The 19,143-nt window shown below is 39.0% G+C and overlaps 1 protein-coding gene across 1 annotated transcript; it reads right to left on the reverse strand.

Moving 5' to 3' along the window:
• Window positions 1-2,065: 2,065 nt before the first annotated feature.
• LOC124268431 (melanocortin receptor 5-like) lies at window positions 2,066-18,871 on the reverse strand. The gene is made up of 4 exons (XM_046703392.1): window positions 18,743-18,871; window positions 18,160-18,347; window positions 5,775-5,834; window positions 2,066-2,972 (listed from the first exon to the last, which is right to left on the reverse strand). The coding sequence occupies exons 1-4, from the start codon at window positions 18,869-18,871 to the stop codon at window positions 2,066-2,068; spliced, it is 1,284 nt and encodes a 427-aa protein (XP_046559348.1).
• Between the last annotated feature and the right edge of the window lie 272 nt (window positions 18,872-19,143).

Here is a 19,143-nt window from a genome sequence, read left to right on the forward strand (position 1 = left end):
TTAAATCAATTTCCTTTAAAAAGCCAATGATTAAAATGAAATTAATGCCATTAGAAATATCCTTCATTTGAGATATTGATCCCTTGTGATGAAACCCCCTCAAAACAATACTGTCAGACCGTGATTATACAATGGAATTTTTAATGAATGAAGCCAATCGAATCTAATGGTCAACAGTACTTTTTTTTTTGAAAACCACATTGAATGTTAGTAATAGGATCATTGTTTTCTAGAAACCACACTAATCTATTATTGACCACGCGTTCCATAGTTTTACAAACGCAACTAGTTAAAGAAATTTGTCTATAGTTAGATGGATCTGTATTGACTCGGCCAGGCGTAGGTATTGGTACAACACTGGCTTGACGCCAAGAAGGAGGAAAGTGGCCCGTTGTCCAAATATGATAAAAAATGTTCAGAAGTGTTTCAAGACATGCATTGGGTGAATGTTTCAGGAACTGATAATGGATATTTTGGTATTTCTTACCAATCTTTCCAATGAATGAAATAACCAATTGTTCCCAGAATTTAAAAACAGTTTCAGAAAAAAATGTCTCAATTATCTTTGGGAATGTGCCTCAAGATAATACTCTAGACATACAGCAGGTCAGTGCCGAGAGAGGAAACCTGGGAGACAATGACGTGGTCGCTGATGTTCTTAGTGGTTGCTGTGGTTGGTGAAGACGTTCCACGTTCTTCTTCTTTCCTGTTTAGTTTCCATTCACAACGAACGGTGGGGGTGTTTGTCACCGAGGTGGTCACAGTGTCTCCGAATGAGGAGGACGATGGAGACAATTACAATGATAAGCACAGATCACACAGAATAAATACACTCTCGAGAAGAGATGAATCACAAAATGCAGGTTGTTGTGTATTGTAACTGTCGGTGTGTCTGTTGTTGTTGTGGACCGAGACGAACATTGCAGAAATCACTTGGCGTTGGCTGACCTCTTCATCTTTGTGGCTAGTGCTCTGTGATAGGTACCGGAAATCGAAGCTCCACCAATATGTCCGCCTCAGAGATGCTTGCATGTTGTTGGATATGCTGCCTGTTGTTGATGAATACTTGTCCAATTGACAACACGTCTGCAGGTCCACAACGTGTTATCATGAGGGTTTCACAAGGTACTTAGTGCTCTCTTCCCAGTTTCAAGCTGGCTCCTCATGCTGGTTTCCACTGAAAGCACAGCATAAAGCAGCAGCCCCATAAGTTCAAGAGTTTGGCTAGTCTCTCGCACCCCTCACCAAGGTAACGGTCAAACAGCTGATCAATACATTCCAGAAGATGTGTGTGTAAAGGGGAAAGTTGGAGAATATGTGTTTTTTAACCAATCGCCTGGCGTATACTGCCTGTGATACACTGTAAACTGCATGTGATATACTGTATACTGCATGTGATATACTGTATACTGCACGTGATATACTGTATACTGCATGTGATACACAGTATACTGCATGTGATGTACTGTATACTGCATGTGATATACTGTATACTCCATGTGATATACTGTATATTGTATGTGATATACTGTAAACTGCATGTGACATACTGTATACTGCATGTGATATACTGTATATTGTATGTGATATACTGTATATTGTATGTGGTATACTGTATACTGCCTGTGATATACTGTATATTGTATGTGATATACTGTATACTGCATGTGCTATACTGTATACTGCATGTGATATACTGTATACTGCATGTGATATACTGTATATTGTATGTGATATACTGTATATTGTATGTGATATACTGTTTATTGTATTTGATATACTGTATATTGTATGTAATAACTGTGTCAAAGCCTCTAGAGTGGTCATGCTCATAATTGTGGGATAGACATGTTACTGTATGGTGACAGTCAGAGAGCACAGATGCTGATAGATCGAAGATAAACCCTCCCAAAATAAGCAAATTGTACCACTTTTTTAACCTTCAGCGTGGTCTTAGTGTGCCAACACGATTAAGTCTGTGTCGACATGGAAAATATCAGTAGGATGATCCAACCTTTTATTGTATTTCCATTGATTCCATCACAACTTGATCGAGTGGGTGCTTTTAGCTGGTTATGGCTTGGGGAAGGGGGGAGGGCGTTTTACGACAGATATACTTGATGAACGTTTCTCGAATTCCATCAACTCGAAATGCATAGATGATAGGGTTGATCACACTGTTGAGCACCAACAGAGAAAATAATATGTTCAGGGTAGTTATAGAGGAGCGTAAATACCGTAAGTTCGGGCGTACTGCCACAGTCAGGAAGAAGAGATATTGTGGAGTATTTAGTATGAGAAATGGGACAACGACGCTTGCACTTGTCAACATTGCCTTCATATTCATATTTATCTCGTTGATGTATCTCTCTCTACCCACGAAGTTCGGGATGATTTTTCTGATCTGTTGCCTGGCAACAAAGAACATGTAAACATTGCAGAGAAAGACGAGGATGATACAGGGAAGGCTTGTCGTAGCAAACACGAAGAGACTCTTAGAAGTAGCAAGAAGCAGGAAGTTGCACTCTTGGATGTTTGTGTCGGCGAAACTGTAAGCAGACGACACTACACAAACAGGAAATAGCCACGTGACCACGCCGATTGAGGTCATGACTCTCGTTTCATCGAGTTTGTAGTGACGGGAAGGGAACTTCACAGCGATAATTCTTTCCATGGATAGAACGGTGATAGTAACAAGAGACACACTTGACGAAAGGGCTAAGACACTGCATCTGATTATGCATTCAGTAGGGTTGTGCAAATGGTTGTAGACAGCAACAGAATGGTACGTAAAGAAGAATCCCACCATTGTGTCTGACACAGACTGATTGATGAGCAGAAGACGAAGGAAGGTCTTAATCCGTCGACATTTTGCCAGCGTCACTATTGTGAGGACATTCTCTAGGATCACCCAGGCACCAATCAGAATTTGTACCAGCATTACAGATTTCCAACGAGAACCGTTTTTGCAGCTGATGCATACATATGTCATATTTTGGTCATTGTCAGGAACGATTGTTGAAGTGTTCATTGTTGGTATGATGCTGATCTTGGCATGGAAATTTGATTCAGCTTGTTCAAAGTTTGTGGGCTCACATTATGTCGATGTTGATCAATATATCGGTTAATGATTACCCAGATTTCCCAGAAAACAGCGTCTCAGTTTGCTCACATGGCATCAATGGCAAAGTCTAGAATGGATATGGTCACAGGTGCTTCAGTTCTGTAGTAATCCGATCGTCAAGACAGTCTCTCCACTTGCTTATGCTTATGAGGAAGAAGTCTCTCAGATACGCCTGAAACTGATAAAATGCAATCAATTATACACAAAGCACTTTCGGACATGAACTTTATCAAATAGTCAAGTGTCACTGCAACAAGGATTGCACAAAAGAAGATACCGTTTTGTTTATTGTTTAACGCTGAACTCAGCTATTCTCCATGTACGCGACAATGAGTCTGCATCAGACAATCTAGTGAATAACATCATAAGCATCGAATTGTCCATTTGGAATATGTTTCCATGTTTCAAGCCAGTCCACGAACCTGACAATCTGTTCCTGTTATTTGTCTCTTGAAACAAGCATGGGTAGATGAAGACCCAGATCTTGAATGTTGAGCTGTAACAACACATGTGCAATTGTTACGGTAAATAATATGCCGTGACAAAAGGTTTAAGAGTTCCCTTTGAACCAGCAAATTAAACACAGACAAGTCTAAAATATTCAATAATATATTGAGCAAACAATGGGCAAGCTACAATGAATGACAATGCAGATATCTAGTACAATGCAATTGAGTCACAAATCTAAAATATTGGGTCACAAATATAAACTATTAACTCGCCAGAGTTTTGACATTTATAGTGAGAACAGATATACTGACTGAGATTGTTGTAGACGAATAGGCAAGCACGGTCGTCTTGAATGTTGAACAACTTGACGGTGGCAGACAGATGTGTCTAACTCCAGTCATGTGACTTTATATAGCTTTTACACAGTTCTCGAGCATTCTAGCAAAGCTTGGCTCCATCATTATTCTCTCAGAACGTTACGGGATTTTTCGAACATACGACCGGAAGTCAAAACAAAATAAAGCCAGCCAAGGGACGCAACTGTGAAGTGCTATCAAAAAGGCACACTGCTAAAACAACTATTGCCAATGAACACATATGATGCGAGATGCGAGCCAAAACCCACACTCAAAACTTCAAACAATGTGACCCATAATATTTATCACTTAATCAATGTGATATTACAAATTACAAAAAACACACTCTCATAACACAATTAATCCATCAAGCTGTAGAAAAGTCAGATAAAATAACTCACTTAAGCAATGTTGGATGAGCTAATATAATCCCTTCCACTCCAAAGAGCACGTTCTGATTTTTCTCTCAAACATTTGCTTGAGGAAAAGTAATGAACTTAAACCTGTCAACGTGGTAGTCTGTTCAAGTGGATCATAAACTACCAAATACCATTCGTTTGATCATGTTTTACCTCACTTTAAATAAATAGTTCTTTAAAACTTTCAAAAAAGACTTAAGGCTGTGGTGAGACTTTCTACTCGTGAATATCATTATGATAATCATTCTCGGGTTATTTGTTTTGCATTTTTTTTCAAGCCTTTTTTTCGCTGCCTATATATCAATATATGACACCAAAGATGATCCATCTGTGGCAGACACGTGTATTGATAACAGGAAAACGTATGAGAGGAGGGATGCAATGTCGGCAAGGCAAGGCTAAATAGTAATAGATCTGGTTTATGAACGCAAAGAGCGTTCACTAAAACAGAATTGGGCATTAACATGAGCTTGGTGCACCCTCCTCTCTTTGATTTCACAGAGATTAGACATCTGTACTGTACTGTACAGTCAGTCAGTCAGTCAGTATGGTTTTACGCCGTTTTTAGCAACATTCCAACAATATCACGGATGGGGACACCAGAAATGGGCTTCACACATTGTACCCATGTGGGGAATCGAACACGAGCGTTCGGTGTGACGAGTGAACACTTTAAACACTAGGCTACCCTAAAGTCAATTTACCCTAGCAAGGCAACGTTGTCACATTGACTGCCTAATACCCGTGAACACAGCATTAGGCAACCTGCGCCATTGCTGTACCAACATGTCACCCAGCTCTTAAACATTCTGGGATTGTGCCCTTAAAACCCTAAGTCTTCTTCCAAGAGCATGCTATACCTGTTCGATGGGATTGATATAAGGTTATCTCGATGGCCGCTCCATGAAATCAATACCCGCAATAAAGTGTGTCAAAACAGCTGTGTGAGGTGTCGCATTGTCTTGTTGGAATTGGATGTCTAGACCATGAACAGTAAAGAATAGCACCACGTCCAGGACAAGGACCTAGTCATGATATTCCACTGAATTGCGCTTCCATTGAAATACGAGAAAACGGGAGCACAAGTTCCCCAAACTATTACGCTACCGCTATGAAATCTATCAACTTCCTGTTCGCAGCACTGGGCGTGACGTTTACCACTCCGACGCCACACTCGCACTATTCAGTCGGAAAATCGTAGGGTAAAGCGCGATTCGTCGCTAAACATAACCCTATTTGGTAGTCTCTGGTTTTAGGGCAGTTGCAACTGAGCCCAGCCTAGACGTTCATTTTGGTTTAGTGCCAGAATCGGTCCACCACAAAGACGTCGAGCACGAAGATGGGCACCCCACAAGCGAATTTGATTGCCCTTAGCATGTGACGTCACACGTGGACGTCCTGAGCTGGGGCGGCCAGATGTCTTACCTGTTTGATGAACACGTGTCCTCAGGTGGTGAAATATCTGTCAACTGTATCTCATAGCACCTGCAACAGCCTCAGTTGACTGGTCAGCCTGGAGTATGCCAATTGCACGTTCACGACTAACCGGCTTGGGCTCTGTATGCAAATATTTCGAGGTTAGATGAACATTTTTTAATGTTATATATGCTAACATCTTTATAAAATCTGGGGGTGAAACATTTCGACAAGAAGTAGGCATCCCCTTATTGCACCAGTTGTGCCCCCCTCTTTTCAGATCTGTTTCTTTATGCATATGAATCAGAACTTCTGGCACAATCAAAACCAAATAATTTGGCCAAGCAGTTTAACTTAAGCTTCAGGTTTATAGGTGATCTAATATATCTAAATAACGATTAAATAACCATTCCCATCCACCTAAATTCGATTAAGAAGATTAGCGAGACCGCCTCAGCTATTTCATATTTAGATCTATGCATAAAGATTCAGAGTGACAAAATCTCTCCACTAGGCTGTGCGACAAAGGGAATGATTTCAACTTCCAATAGTCAGCTTTCCTTTCATGTCGAGCAATATTCGAATACCTCCAGCCTTCGGTGCCATCTCTGAATATGTGTATCTAAATTCTAAAATTCTGGAACTGTATATCCTTATTCAGAATTGTAGCATCTTTGCTATATGTTGAATATATTTCGACATGTTTAAATGTCATTACAGCCTGGAGTACAAGCAAAGATAAATTTGGAAAACTCATGAGCATTCAATAAACAGAAAGGTTTTGCTTTTTGGGTTGAATAGTTAAAATTTAACCCTCTTGTAAGAGCCACAAGTGGCCAATTTGACATTGGAGGAGACAAAGAGAAAGTGTCAAAGTTGTTTATCACAGTTGGTTGTGTGAGCTTGGAAAACGGGGAACAACGTGCTGGAAGTGACTCTTTCAGACCAAGGGTGATTATTTGGTTGAACCATTGATTTTAATCAAATGAAACTATTTTTAGAACCACTGATAATTGTAATCAGTATTGCATATGGATTCAGAAAAAAAACATGGTTCCATTTCTTCTGATTATATCATTCTGAGGTAACTGAACATCGGTACCCATATTCGAGCTACACCAATGTGAGAAAAACATATTTTTATAAACCTATCACAACATAGACATGAAGCATATCAAAATGTACCTTGTGATTGGTGTTTTACAACTACCATTATATATCAGGAATCTCAATAATATATGTAATACATACTATGACCATAATTGCCTCTGCAAAAACCGAAGGTTTGTTGCAGAGGGTATGTATTCAACCCTGTTTGTGTGTGTATTAATGTGTCAGCAACTTTACTCAAAACCTACCAGATGGATTTCAATGAAACTTACTGGATTTCTTGGGTATGTTCCCAGAGCAAATCAATTAGATGTTGAAGAAATTATACTCTTAAGAAACACAACAACAGAAACTCAAAAGCAAAATATCATTGAAAAATTTGATCTTATTCAATTATATATAAATCAACGAAAATAAATGGTACAACATTGAACTTATATAGTGCAATACATTGGTATCTCGTGCACATTTCACAAGAATGACAGTCATCATAGCCATTACTGCTGTCCACGAGGTGGCGTTGACGTTACTACCTTGTATGACCACCTCTTTCTCCTTGACACAGATCGAATCAGTTGTTGGATGTTTCGTTGTTGAATCCTCCATTCCTCCTGCAGCATGTTGAACAACTGTTTAAGGGGCAATGGCACGTTTATCGATCTGATCCCACAGATAATTATCAATTGGTTTCAGATCCGGGGATCTGGAGGGCCAGGGGAGGGCATTGATATTGCTATTGGCCAGGTAATCCACCGTAGCACGTGCTGTGTGAGGTCTGGCGTTGTCCTGTTGGAACAGATCCCTCTGGCGATCGAGAAGGCGATGCGCGTGAGGACAGAGGATCTGGTCGATATATCGAGCGGCCGTTAGATTGCTTTGGACGAGCACCAATTCCAATGTGCAGACGTATGAGATGGTTCCTCACACCATGACGCTATCTCCACCAAATCTGTCCACTTGCCTGATGCAGTTTGGTGCAAAACATCCATTGCGTCGTCTGTAGACACGTTGTCTTCCGTCGCATCGCTTGAGGAAATACAGCGATTCAACCTGAACCATATGTGCCTCTAGTTTCCAAGGTGCCATGGCTGCACCGTGTTACACCACCTGACTCGCGGACGTAGAAGTAATCGTATCAGAGAGGGGGGCAACATGTGTACGTCTGGCACGCATACCTGCCTCTCGGAGACGGTTCCTGATTGTCTGGTCGGAGATTCTCCAGGCTCCAAACCGTTCTTGTACTGTGTCCCGGGCGGAACGATCGGGGTTACCCGGATGTAGCGATCTTGGACGGGTGTGGTGACTCGCATTTGTCAAACTGGAATGCACAAAACGGTCCCACAAACAAGTTAATGTGCTGGGATGAACGTTGAAGGTCCTTGCCACGGCACTCTTTGATTCGCCAGTTTGTAATCGTCCAATGGCAATATTTCAGTGGGCACCGTTGAGACGTCCGATTTTCTCATCCAGTATTTGCAAGGGTCTTGGATGAATTTGCCAGATGCATTTGGTTCTTTTATAGTCATAGGTTGTACTCATACTTTGCACGTGAAAAGCAACAATTGCGGCTTTTGGTTGTGTTCCATAACAGTCAAGCTCATCATGACAATCATGATCGATAAAACCATTCAAAATCGTTTATGGTTGCATTCGCTCACGCATGTTCTTCTAAACCACACCAATAACAATACTCAACCCTCAAAACCTGCTTAACTTGACATATGCGTACAAACTCTCGATCATAATTTTCAAATTTTATTTTTCGTTTCTTTTATTAAAGAGTGTATGTTAAAATACATGTACACAGAGGTACTTTGAAGTAAATGGGAATATGAATAATATCTCAAAAAGTTATGGATGGAATTGAGTGAATCTTGGTGGTTATGTTAGATATGACGCAGGGGCTAACTGCGTACTGTTTGGTGAAAATAAGTATACATTGAAGTACAAGTACACAGTAGTACTTTACAAATGCAATAGTGAATGGAGATTGCTGTGCAAGCGGAGGCATGTTCTCTAACGAGGGCCCTTCTAGTTTCCAAATTAAGAAAAAATATGCGTAGAATTCATGCTTGTGTTTGTGTGTCAAATAATTGCGAAGCTTGTATTTCAACAGTATATTTTGTTCTTGTTGGTTAATGACGGATTGATTGACAATGCGAGTTACTTAACAATACTAAATCCTTGTGAAAGTTAAAATAAATATACTAATACACATTATATATTGCACTTGCATACGCCACTTGTAATATGTAGTTATCTGTTTACTATGATATAATTTGTCACTCCTGTATTAATACATTAAGTTAATATTGACTGCAGATCTGGCTTTATGTCATTTAATTACCAAGACATGAGTGTCAGTATGTCAATTCTGACTCCACTGGTAGGCCTGATTTAACACTAGTGCAAGACTATTTGATAGTCACATTAACCTTACCTGGATACTATTATTACCACACATGTGTGTCATGGTGGTATATATTATGAAATGGGAGAATACATTAATTGAATAAATGGTTTCCATTAATATAGGCCAATACTTACAATGTTGGTGTCCAATGAAGGAAAGACAATATTTCATTAATTTATATGATTATGTCATATTTTATGTCACCAAATTCAAATTAGAAGCATATTATATGGTTATTTCTATACCATGCATCATAAGCTGCCTTTTGATATGCTACACGACTATGTTGTGATAAGTTTATGAAAATATGTTTTCTCTCGAAATGGTGTCGCAAGCAATTTTGGGAACTGATATTCAATCACCCCCACAATGACACTTATAGCTAGCAGAAAAAATGGAACCACACAATTGTGATTACAATTAGTATTGGTTACCACAATTAACATGTAATTCCACGGAATTACACAAGCCCCTGCACTAAGTTGAGTTTTGGTTAACACAGTGTGACTAATTCAGTGATGAGACTTCAAGCTGAGGATGCAGGAAGAACGCCTCAATTAATGCAGACCATTTTGATGAAACCCACGACCACGAACATAATCAAGACGATGCTAAAATTCACATCAATGATGAAATGCTTCTGGAACGGCAAGAGTATACAAAGCATTTGTATGAAATTGTGAGTACGAAATCACCTACCTGAGTTAAGGAAAAGTGCCAGCGAGTGGAAGAACACGATCTTGACCACGTTGACTGAGTTGATTGACATTGAGTGTCTGTTACTGACAGTGTATATCCTCCTATTGTTTGACGTTTGAAATATGATAACACATGGTCATGCCAGGAGATGCATCACAGTCTAAGACTGTCAGAGATCGGTTTTCCATCCGCCGGGTTAAGATCAATACAGATACCTCATTATGGGAAGAAAGAGCCAAGCTGAATGGCGCCAATCGATTCTTTACAGTCGGGTAATACTGTTGGACAGACAGACAGATATTTTATTTCAGTATCACCTCACATATACATATATATATATAAAATATAACATATAAGTGAGCCCCCCTTTAAGGGTTATGAGAGACTTATGTGTTAATGCATTATAAACACTAAAATAAATAATGATATAGTTATATACAGTATAAAATCTATAATATGTTTTCTTCTTTGCAAGATATAAAAGCAGGTTTTGGCACTGAAATATACATGGTGTTTAAAAAGTAAAACTAATTTATCATCATCACAGAGATCTAAGAAGTTGGGATAGCTAAAACAGACATTTTCATATTATATAAACTTTCACGCAAATCATCATACATAGGGCAATACAACAGAACGTGTCTTTCATCCTCAACACTCTCACTGCACTGAAAACATACCCTCTCATTCGATTACGATTCGTATACTGTACAGCGTTTGGCAAATAAACACATGTCGGCGAGAAAGGGGATTATGATGTTTTTACAGAGGTAAGTGTCTGGTACTCTTCATTGGGAATGGATACTAAAATACTTTCTTTGCACATTGATTGAATTAGATGTAATGGTTTAGAGGTTACTGAAGATTCAAGGACATACACAGAATTTAAACACAATAGAATAGTTTGAATTTACTTTTTAGGCATTATTTCGGCATTATAATGTGTAAACACAAATAATTATACATCCAATAGATTAGACATAATTTAACTTACTAATTTGAAGCTTACTGAATTGTAACTAGTTATTTTCCATAATCTAAAGTTGATAATGTTACCTAATCGAATATAAAGTGATACGTCGCGCCTTTGCATCGAATATATATATTCATGTCAGTGTTATTACAACAATTAAATCTTTTACTATGTTTGTTACAAAACACAGTAAGTTTGTAATTAAAAAACACCTCACACACAGACAGAAGCAATATCATAAGTTATTACATGTAAACTATACAAAGGTATTTCAAGCATTTTTGTTCAAGGTCTGGGGCGGTGGGGTAGCCTAATGGTTAAAGCGTTCGCTCGTCACGCCGAAGACCCGGGTTCGAATCCCCACATGGGCACAATGTGTGAAGCCCATTTCTGGTGTCCCCCGCCGTGATGTTGCTGGAATATTGCTAAAAGCGGCGTAAAAACCAAACTCAGTCAGTCAGTTGTTCAAGCTCTTGAAAGTTTCATGTTGATTTGAATTGTCAGTTTTCTATGCAATTTACATGAGCATTGTGTAAAACATTTGTATTTGATCTCTGTAATTATCAAATCCGGTGTAATTATCACGTGTATCAATGAACTCAGTCTCTATTGATCCATCGTCAATAAAAGCTTGATAGTATAACAGTTACGGTATCGATACACATGCGTGTAATCATTCAATCAGATTACAGTAATGAGATAATTGAACACTTCTTTCGACCTTGAAATAACAGCCTCCGGTAGAATGCATATGTAGTTATGTTGTCCCGTGACAAGTGTAAAATAAACAGATGTGCTGTTCTATCATTGGACAACTTGCTTTATGGAGTCACGCCCCTCTCTGCAATGTTTATGCATGCATGTACATCTGTAATCTTATGAACCTCGTTTGCATTCAGTATAAATATAGGCACATTACCTTCATAAATATTGTGTGTGTGTGTGTGTGTGTGTGTGTGTGTGTGTGTGTGTGTGTGTGTGTTTCAACTGCAAGTTTATACACTATAATAATTCAAGATAGTGTCACTTCGTGAATTCCTTAATACGTGTACTTTATTTTGGATATTCATTCCTATCAAAGTGAAGATTATATTTACACGTACAGCAAACCATTATGTTTTAAGCACCAGTTGTGTGCGTAAAATGTATATGAAAATAAATACTTTATCTACTCAATGGTTGGATTTCAATCGCTTTGTTTTACTCATCGATAAACACTAGAATGAGGACAAATAAACTCGCCAAAGTGTCTATCTACTCCTATTTGTCCTATGTGTATATTTCATAATCGTTACCAGTGTGTATGTATACAATACACAAACTGTTACATGATAGCTTGAGTTGATAAAGCCGAAACCCAGCATATCGACTGGTCAACGATATAGCCAATAATCAATCTCTATCCAAGCTGTTGAGTGACCAAACGTGCTCTTCAGAAATTTCACCCATGCCCCATCTCCTGTCCTTACCTCATGATACGATTGGTCACAGATAACATATGACCAGCCACTATATTGAACAGTTGAGATACAAAACGTTTTATTTGGGAAATTTGATGACGCCCTATCACGTGACTGTTTGTTTGATGTCTATCCAAGGAATATGTAGTACATGTATACATTTTTATATGTATGTTGGTATGGTCACGTATGTTTTCTGCATTAAATCAAGATGAAACAAAGTGCCAGGCTATGAATGTGCTCTATGTTAGTCACAGACTAGCGTTATTTAGTACTTTCATTAAAATAATTCGTATACACTAGAAATGTATCGGCAAAACGCTATTTTCGTCGAAGATTATAAAATACCTAAGTAAATTCTTCTTTACAGTATGTCATTGTCATAGATGTTTTGTAAATATAAACCTCATACAATGATATGAAAGAGAGAATTTGTTTATGTGTGTCTCTTCTCTTACATACAAAGAATACATGCATATTGTGATAAAATATAAATGTACAAGCCGCCAAAGGTCTACAAGAGAAGCTTGCAATAAAATTACATAAAACTTTGCAATACACGATATGTATTCACACCTGCTTTCTTTCAACATATATCTTTACGACACAATTTAACAATCAGGACTTGTTTGTACGACTAGACTGTTTCCTGTCATCCCCGATACCTGCCAGGGAAACCAGGTGTGATTAGCTCTAATTAGTCTTGGCACAGCGAGTGGGCAATCAGCGAGGGGTTTCAGGTGTTGAGTAGTTAGGTGGCTCTCGGGCTTAATGAGTTAATAAACAAGCATTTTATAAATATTTCCCTAAATTACACAACACTTTAACATTATTAATGCTAAGTAGTTGAATAAGTTTAAATACTGATGGACATTTATAATAATATGGCTCAATACACATTATTCTATAGTTATGATATGATGGACATTTTAATATAAAGTGTAGTTCATCTTCATATCATCTTTACACATTTTCGATTTACAAGATTTATGTTTTCATACCTACCAGTTCCTATTGCTAAATTATTGGAACTGAGTCTGAAGTTAGATAAGTACTTCCTACAAAGATATGGAATAGATTTACATAAATAATATTGAAGCGTACACTGGTTAAACATATTTTTATAAATTGCACATTTCGATGAGTTGGACAGCTGACTTAAGATTAACTGAATAGCCTGGTCATTTATTCTTTGTTTTATAACTATTAGATAATCTAGTGGTAATTCCTGCCGTAACCATATTTCACTTAATCCAATATTCGACAAAATATATTTCACCTGATACGCCCAGTTTTTTAACACCAGGGGTCTCCACCTCCTCATACAAATACTCATAACAACCCCGTAAAATACTATTTTCAGACACCAAGCTTACACCAATATTTAATCATGATATATTGCCTTTTAAATGCGAGCGGATAACGGCCTAATTCGGCATAAACCATGGAATTGCACATTGATTTCTTAACTTCTAATAACTTTCTACAAAACTCCAAATGCAACCTTTCAATATTTAAGCCTTTGTTATATCCCAATATCTCAGACGCATAAGCTAGTATACTGCCAACATAACAATCAAAGACATAAAAGAGATTCCAGGTTGAGAGAGAGCGACATGATATTACTGTAAATTGAAAAGAGGGCCTTCGTACCCTGGTCAGACAACTGCAGCTGTGCCTTTGAGAATCGGTTATTATAATTAAAGACTATTCCTAAATATGTAAACGTATCGACAACCTCTAGGACACAACCATTATATAACCCATGTTCTGACGATTTAACTTTACCACCTCTTCTAAAGACCATTATCTTTGGTTTAGCAATATTTACTTCAAGTTCCCACCGTTTGGAATAAGCTGACAGCGAATTCAACTGTGTTTGCAATCTTTCAACAGATTCAGAAAATATTACAAGATCATAAGCAGAAACATATCTAAAGATTTAAACTGGTAAGGTATACATATATCTTTTAGGAAAGACTCCTCAAAATCACTGACATAGAAAGAAAATAAAATTGGCGATAATACTTCTCCCTGCATTAGGCCCAAACTATTCTGAAATACTGACTATCATAACCACCGATCCTCACACATGACCTTACATTAAACATTTAACGAATGAATAGCTGATAAAAGCTTCCCTCTAACGCCCACTTTTGCTAATTTATACCATAATTTACACCTATCTACTGAATCAAAAGCACGTTTGAAATCCACAAATGCACAATACAACAGTTTTTTACTGTTCAAGGTACGACTAATCACTGCATGGAACTATAGCATCAACTGTGCTGAGATGAGGGCGGAAACCAACCTGAGCATCCGGAATAGAGTCATGTTCCTCGGCCCAATTAAGAAGCCTCTGATTTAGTACTCTCGTCAACAACTTTCCAAAACAACTAATAAGACTTGTTCCCCTATAATTACTAGGAGCTCTGGCATCACCTTTCTTGAAAACTGGATTAATTAAAGCTGAAGCCCAGCTTTGGGGGAAGAACCCTGTGGATAGAACGCAATTAAATATTTTGTGTACAATAGGCAGTAAATAACAATCAAATTCAATCAAATATTCATTTATAATGCAATCAAGTCCATGAGATTTATCCCGTTTCAAACCGTTTATCGCTTGCTTTATTTCAATCAATGTTATTTCATTATCAAGTTCTGATACCACATTTGAGTCATTCAGGTTAGAGTCAGTAGCAGAGATATTTTCGTCATTACCTGCAATGTTTTTAAAATGTGCATACATTTCAGATAGGGGAATGTCAATGTTTGTCTTCTTCCGTTTCGAAAACATTGCATGAAATTGTTTCGGGTTAATTCTTTTCAACTGCTCGAGTCTACTGCCCCCAGATTTTAGATACCGTCGTTTATATTTCTTTTCTAATGTTTTATATGTCTTCTTCTCCATAAGTAATTCAGCGTGGTTATAATATGTTTTACTGCGATTAAATTTATCAAGTGAACGAACATAGTCCATGTAGCATGTTTTCAGAGAGTCATCAAACCACGGTTTATCACCGATCCGGACCGGGGCACGTGGTTTGCTGATGTCTCAGCGATTGTGTGTGTGGTTGTTGTTGATGTCACGTGACCCTTGTCTATTGCATGTTTTGAAGAACGGTGACATAACATCAGTAAGGATTGTTGTGAAGTTGTCGATACTCTTGCCCATGCACGGTTGTGATGTAATATTATCTTCAATAAAAGAGCTTTCCAATCGGTCGATGTTAGAAAGTAGCGCTAACTTAGGGCCTGTTCGATTATTGCGAAACTGGTTTTGGTGTCTGAAACTGGTTTCTCCTGTTATATACGAGTGTCTAGTTTCGGATATATGGTTTCAAAGTGAAACTAGTTTCTAGTTTTATAAACGAGTGGATGGTTTCACCATCCGGTTTCAAAATCGATACAAACTAAATGTTTCAGCTAGTATATACTAAGCAGCAAAAGAAACGTCAGTTTGTAATTGTCCTTCGCAGAAACGGATAACTCTAAACTCATTTAATGTTTTGATTGTATATTTTTGACAACATCTCCAACTTTACCTGACCAAAGACATTCCTTCCCAAACTCGGAATGGAACCGAGGAAATGGTCTCAAAAACGCAACCTGATCTCGGAGATGGTACGGTGTTCTCTATGTTTTTCATGCAACTCATGCTGCACGTGCTATTCACAAGAACCAGCCCTATAAAATGCACCCCAAACCTGGTTGAAACATTCACATTACAACGTCAGCAGGGTGCCCCTTCTCACGACAGCTCAGAGGAACCAGGCGCTAGAAAGACTTGAAGCTGGCCACACTGCACAAGCCGTTGCCAATCACTTCCAGGTTAACGTTCTGACCATCTACAGGCTGCAGCAACGTTTCCGGGCCACCAACACCACAAATGATCGCCCCCGTACTGGCAGACCAATGGTGACCAAACGACGACAAGACCGCCATGTTGTGCGACAGCATGTACAGAATCCCTTCATGCAGGCATCCGAAACAGCACGCCAGACAGTGGGAACACACGGAAGACCAATCAGTACTGAATACAGTACGCCGACGTATTAACAGCGCGAACCTCCATTGCCGTAGACCTTACCGGGGACCTATCCTCACCCCTCGTCATCGGCGTGAACGTCTGCTGTTTGCCCTACAACACCAAAACTGGCGATACAGGCAATGGAGAACTGTTCTGTTCACAGATGAGAGTCGGTACTGCGTATCAACTGCAGATGGCAGAACAAGAAAATGGCGATGACGTGGCCAGCGTTACTCAGACCAATGGGTTAATGAAAGAGACTCATTGGGAGGTGCAAGCATCATGGAATGGGGTGGAATAGGCCTGAACCAGTGAGTAGGTCCTGTGGTTATCCGGAACCTTGGTCCAGGGAGAGGAGGCGGAATCACAGAGGTGCACTACATCGACCAAGCTCTCAGACCCCATGTCATACCACATTTCGCACGTCACCGGAACAAGATTTTCCAGCATGGTAACGCCAGGGCCCATACTGCCAGGGCTACACGGGACTTCCTACAGCAGAACGGTGTCAACATTATGCAGTGGCCAGCCCTTAGTCCTGATTTAAAACCGGTTGAACATCTTTGGGATGAAATTCAGAGGAGACTGAATCATGTCATACCAAGGCCGAACACAGCTGATTTATTGCGCCAGGCCTTTCTCAGAGTGTTGTTCAAGGTGCCAATGGCCTTCATCAATCGATTGGGGCACTCCATGCATAGACGTTGTGCTTCAGTCATTGCCGCTCGTGGTGGTCACATTAGATACTGAAGTCAAGAGTCTGAATGAACTGCAAACGTTCACGTAATGTCTTGAAATTGTGCTGAGTTATTCACTGATGTGTGAAGATATTGTACACAAAAAATATTTTTGATCGCCTTTTTATGTCCATTTCTGTAATGATTTGATTACAGTGCCTCTTTAATTTTGAATTCGTACTGACGTATTTTTTGCTGCTGAGTATATACGAATTGAATGACAGCATTGCCAAAGGTAATATTTTTAGGTCATTTTATCAGGGAATTAACAAATAATAAAGAGATGAGATGCTTTTGGAAGTAAATATTTGCGTATATGTAATTATTCTGTTACAAGTAATTATATATATACAAGTTACATAAAATAGTCATGTTCAATAAACTGGGGTTTTAAATAATATTTTCCTAGTTCTCATTGATTTTTATCATTATTTTGGTTACAGAAACTGCTGCTCTATTTTGCCACCAATATCTTTTCCGCCATGTTTGTTGTAAGAGAACGCGAAACTGAAACTGCGAAACCTGCCTCGGAGATGGTTTCGAAGTTTCAGATCCCAGTTTTAGGTTTCGACATAAACGAGTGCATGGTTTTCCAGAAACCAAAACCGGTTTAGCATAATCGAATAGGCCCTTACTCTCCGTTACGAATTCGGCACGCCAGCGGTGATTGACATAAGACTGACCTTGAACTTGATTGGTGGTGTCCACTTCAGGTGTAGGTCGGAGTCTTGTTGACATTACGACATGTAACGGTGCGTGGTCCGAAAAAGTGGTGAAATTGCTTATTATAAATGACGGAAACATTTCGAATATGGCTGGATCACATATTAGATAGTCAATTACAGACAAACCTCGATAACAATTATAAGTAAAATCATTTGCCATGTTATTGGGGTGTCTTCCATTCTTTGTCCAGATGTTTTCCACAGCATTAACAGTTTATTACCAAATTCGTTGTGGCCATTATACGGATTGACACGGGCTCGCACTTCCGAGTCACTAGTGTAGGATGCTATGTTTACTAGTTGATCTGTTACAGTGGAGGGTAGGTTGTCATCTGTAATGTAATCAGGTTTGGACTGGGTCCAACTGGTAAAGTCTTCCACTAAGAATACTTTACCAATTGCCATATAGTTTGCTATTTGATCCTCAATTTCCTGGAAAAGATCACAATCATAGTGCTTATAGAAGGTTGATCCTGGAGGTGGTAGATACACAAGTGCACAATACACTTCTTCATTACACACAGTTATGGACCTGTTGAATTTAAGCCACACAACTGAATCATCTCTGTAACTGTGATCACGTTGCACAATAAGTCTTTGATCAACACTATAATTCCACCTCCTTGTTTTGATTTTGTTTTTCTTCTGGGCACTACATATGACTTGTAACCAGGTACGTCGAGTTTAAAAGAGTTATCGATCCAGCATTCAGACAGAAAGACAATATCATATGTGTGAAGAGAATTACTGAATGCTTTATGATTCCATTTATTTTGAAAACCACCATTAATGTTCCAGGAAATTAAATTTATCGTCTGGGATAGTACATCCTCCAGAGACTCCTGTCTGGCAGGGCTCTCAGCCGGTCCCAGATGTAACTTGCCATCAATGTACAACTTGTCTCGAACCAAGACAGCCTTCTTATTTTGAGCCTTGGCTTTCTTAAAAGTAGGCATCAACGCTTTTCTTCTATCTTGTATTTCTTTTGGGAATTGTTCTGATATGGATAAATTAGTGTTCTTGAGTTTCTCACTATTTTTTCTGACCATTTCTCTCTGTTGAAAGATGCGACATTTGGCTACTATAGGTCTGGTTTTACCAGTCTGTGCTCTGCCGATCCTGTGGGCCCTGTCTAGCTCCAGTGTGTCGGTTAGCTCCAGCTGTTCTGCAGAGAGCCGCTGTATCGTGGACACACAGTCCTCTACTCCCCCCCCCCTCCTGCACACTG

This window comes from Haliotis rubra, unplaced genomic scaffold, assembly GCF_003918875.1.
Source record: "Haliotis rubra isolate DU_JTF1 unplaced genomic scaffold, ASM391887v1 Scf138, whole genome shotgun sequence".
Classification (NCBI taxonomy): Eukaryota; Metazoa; Mollusca; class Gastropoda; order Lepetellida; family Haliotidae; genus Haliotis; species Haliotis rubra.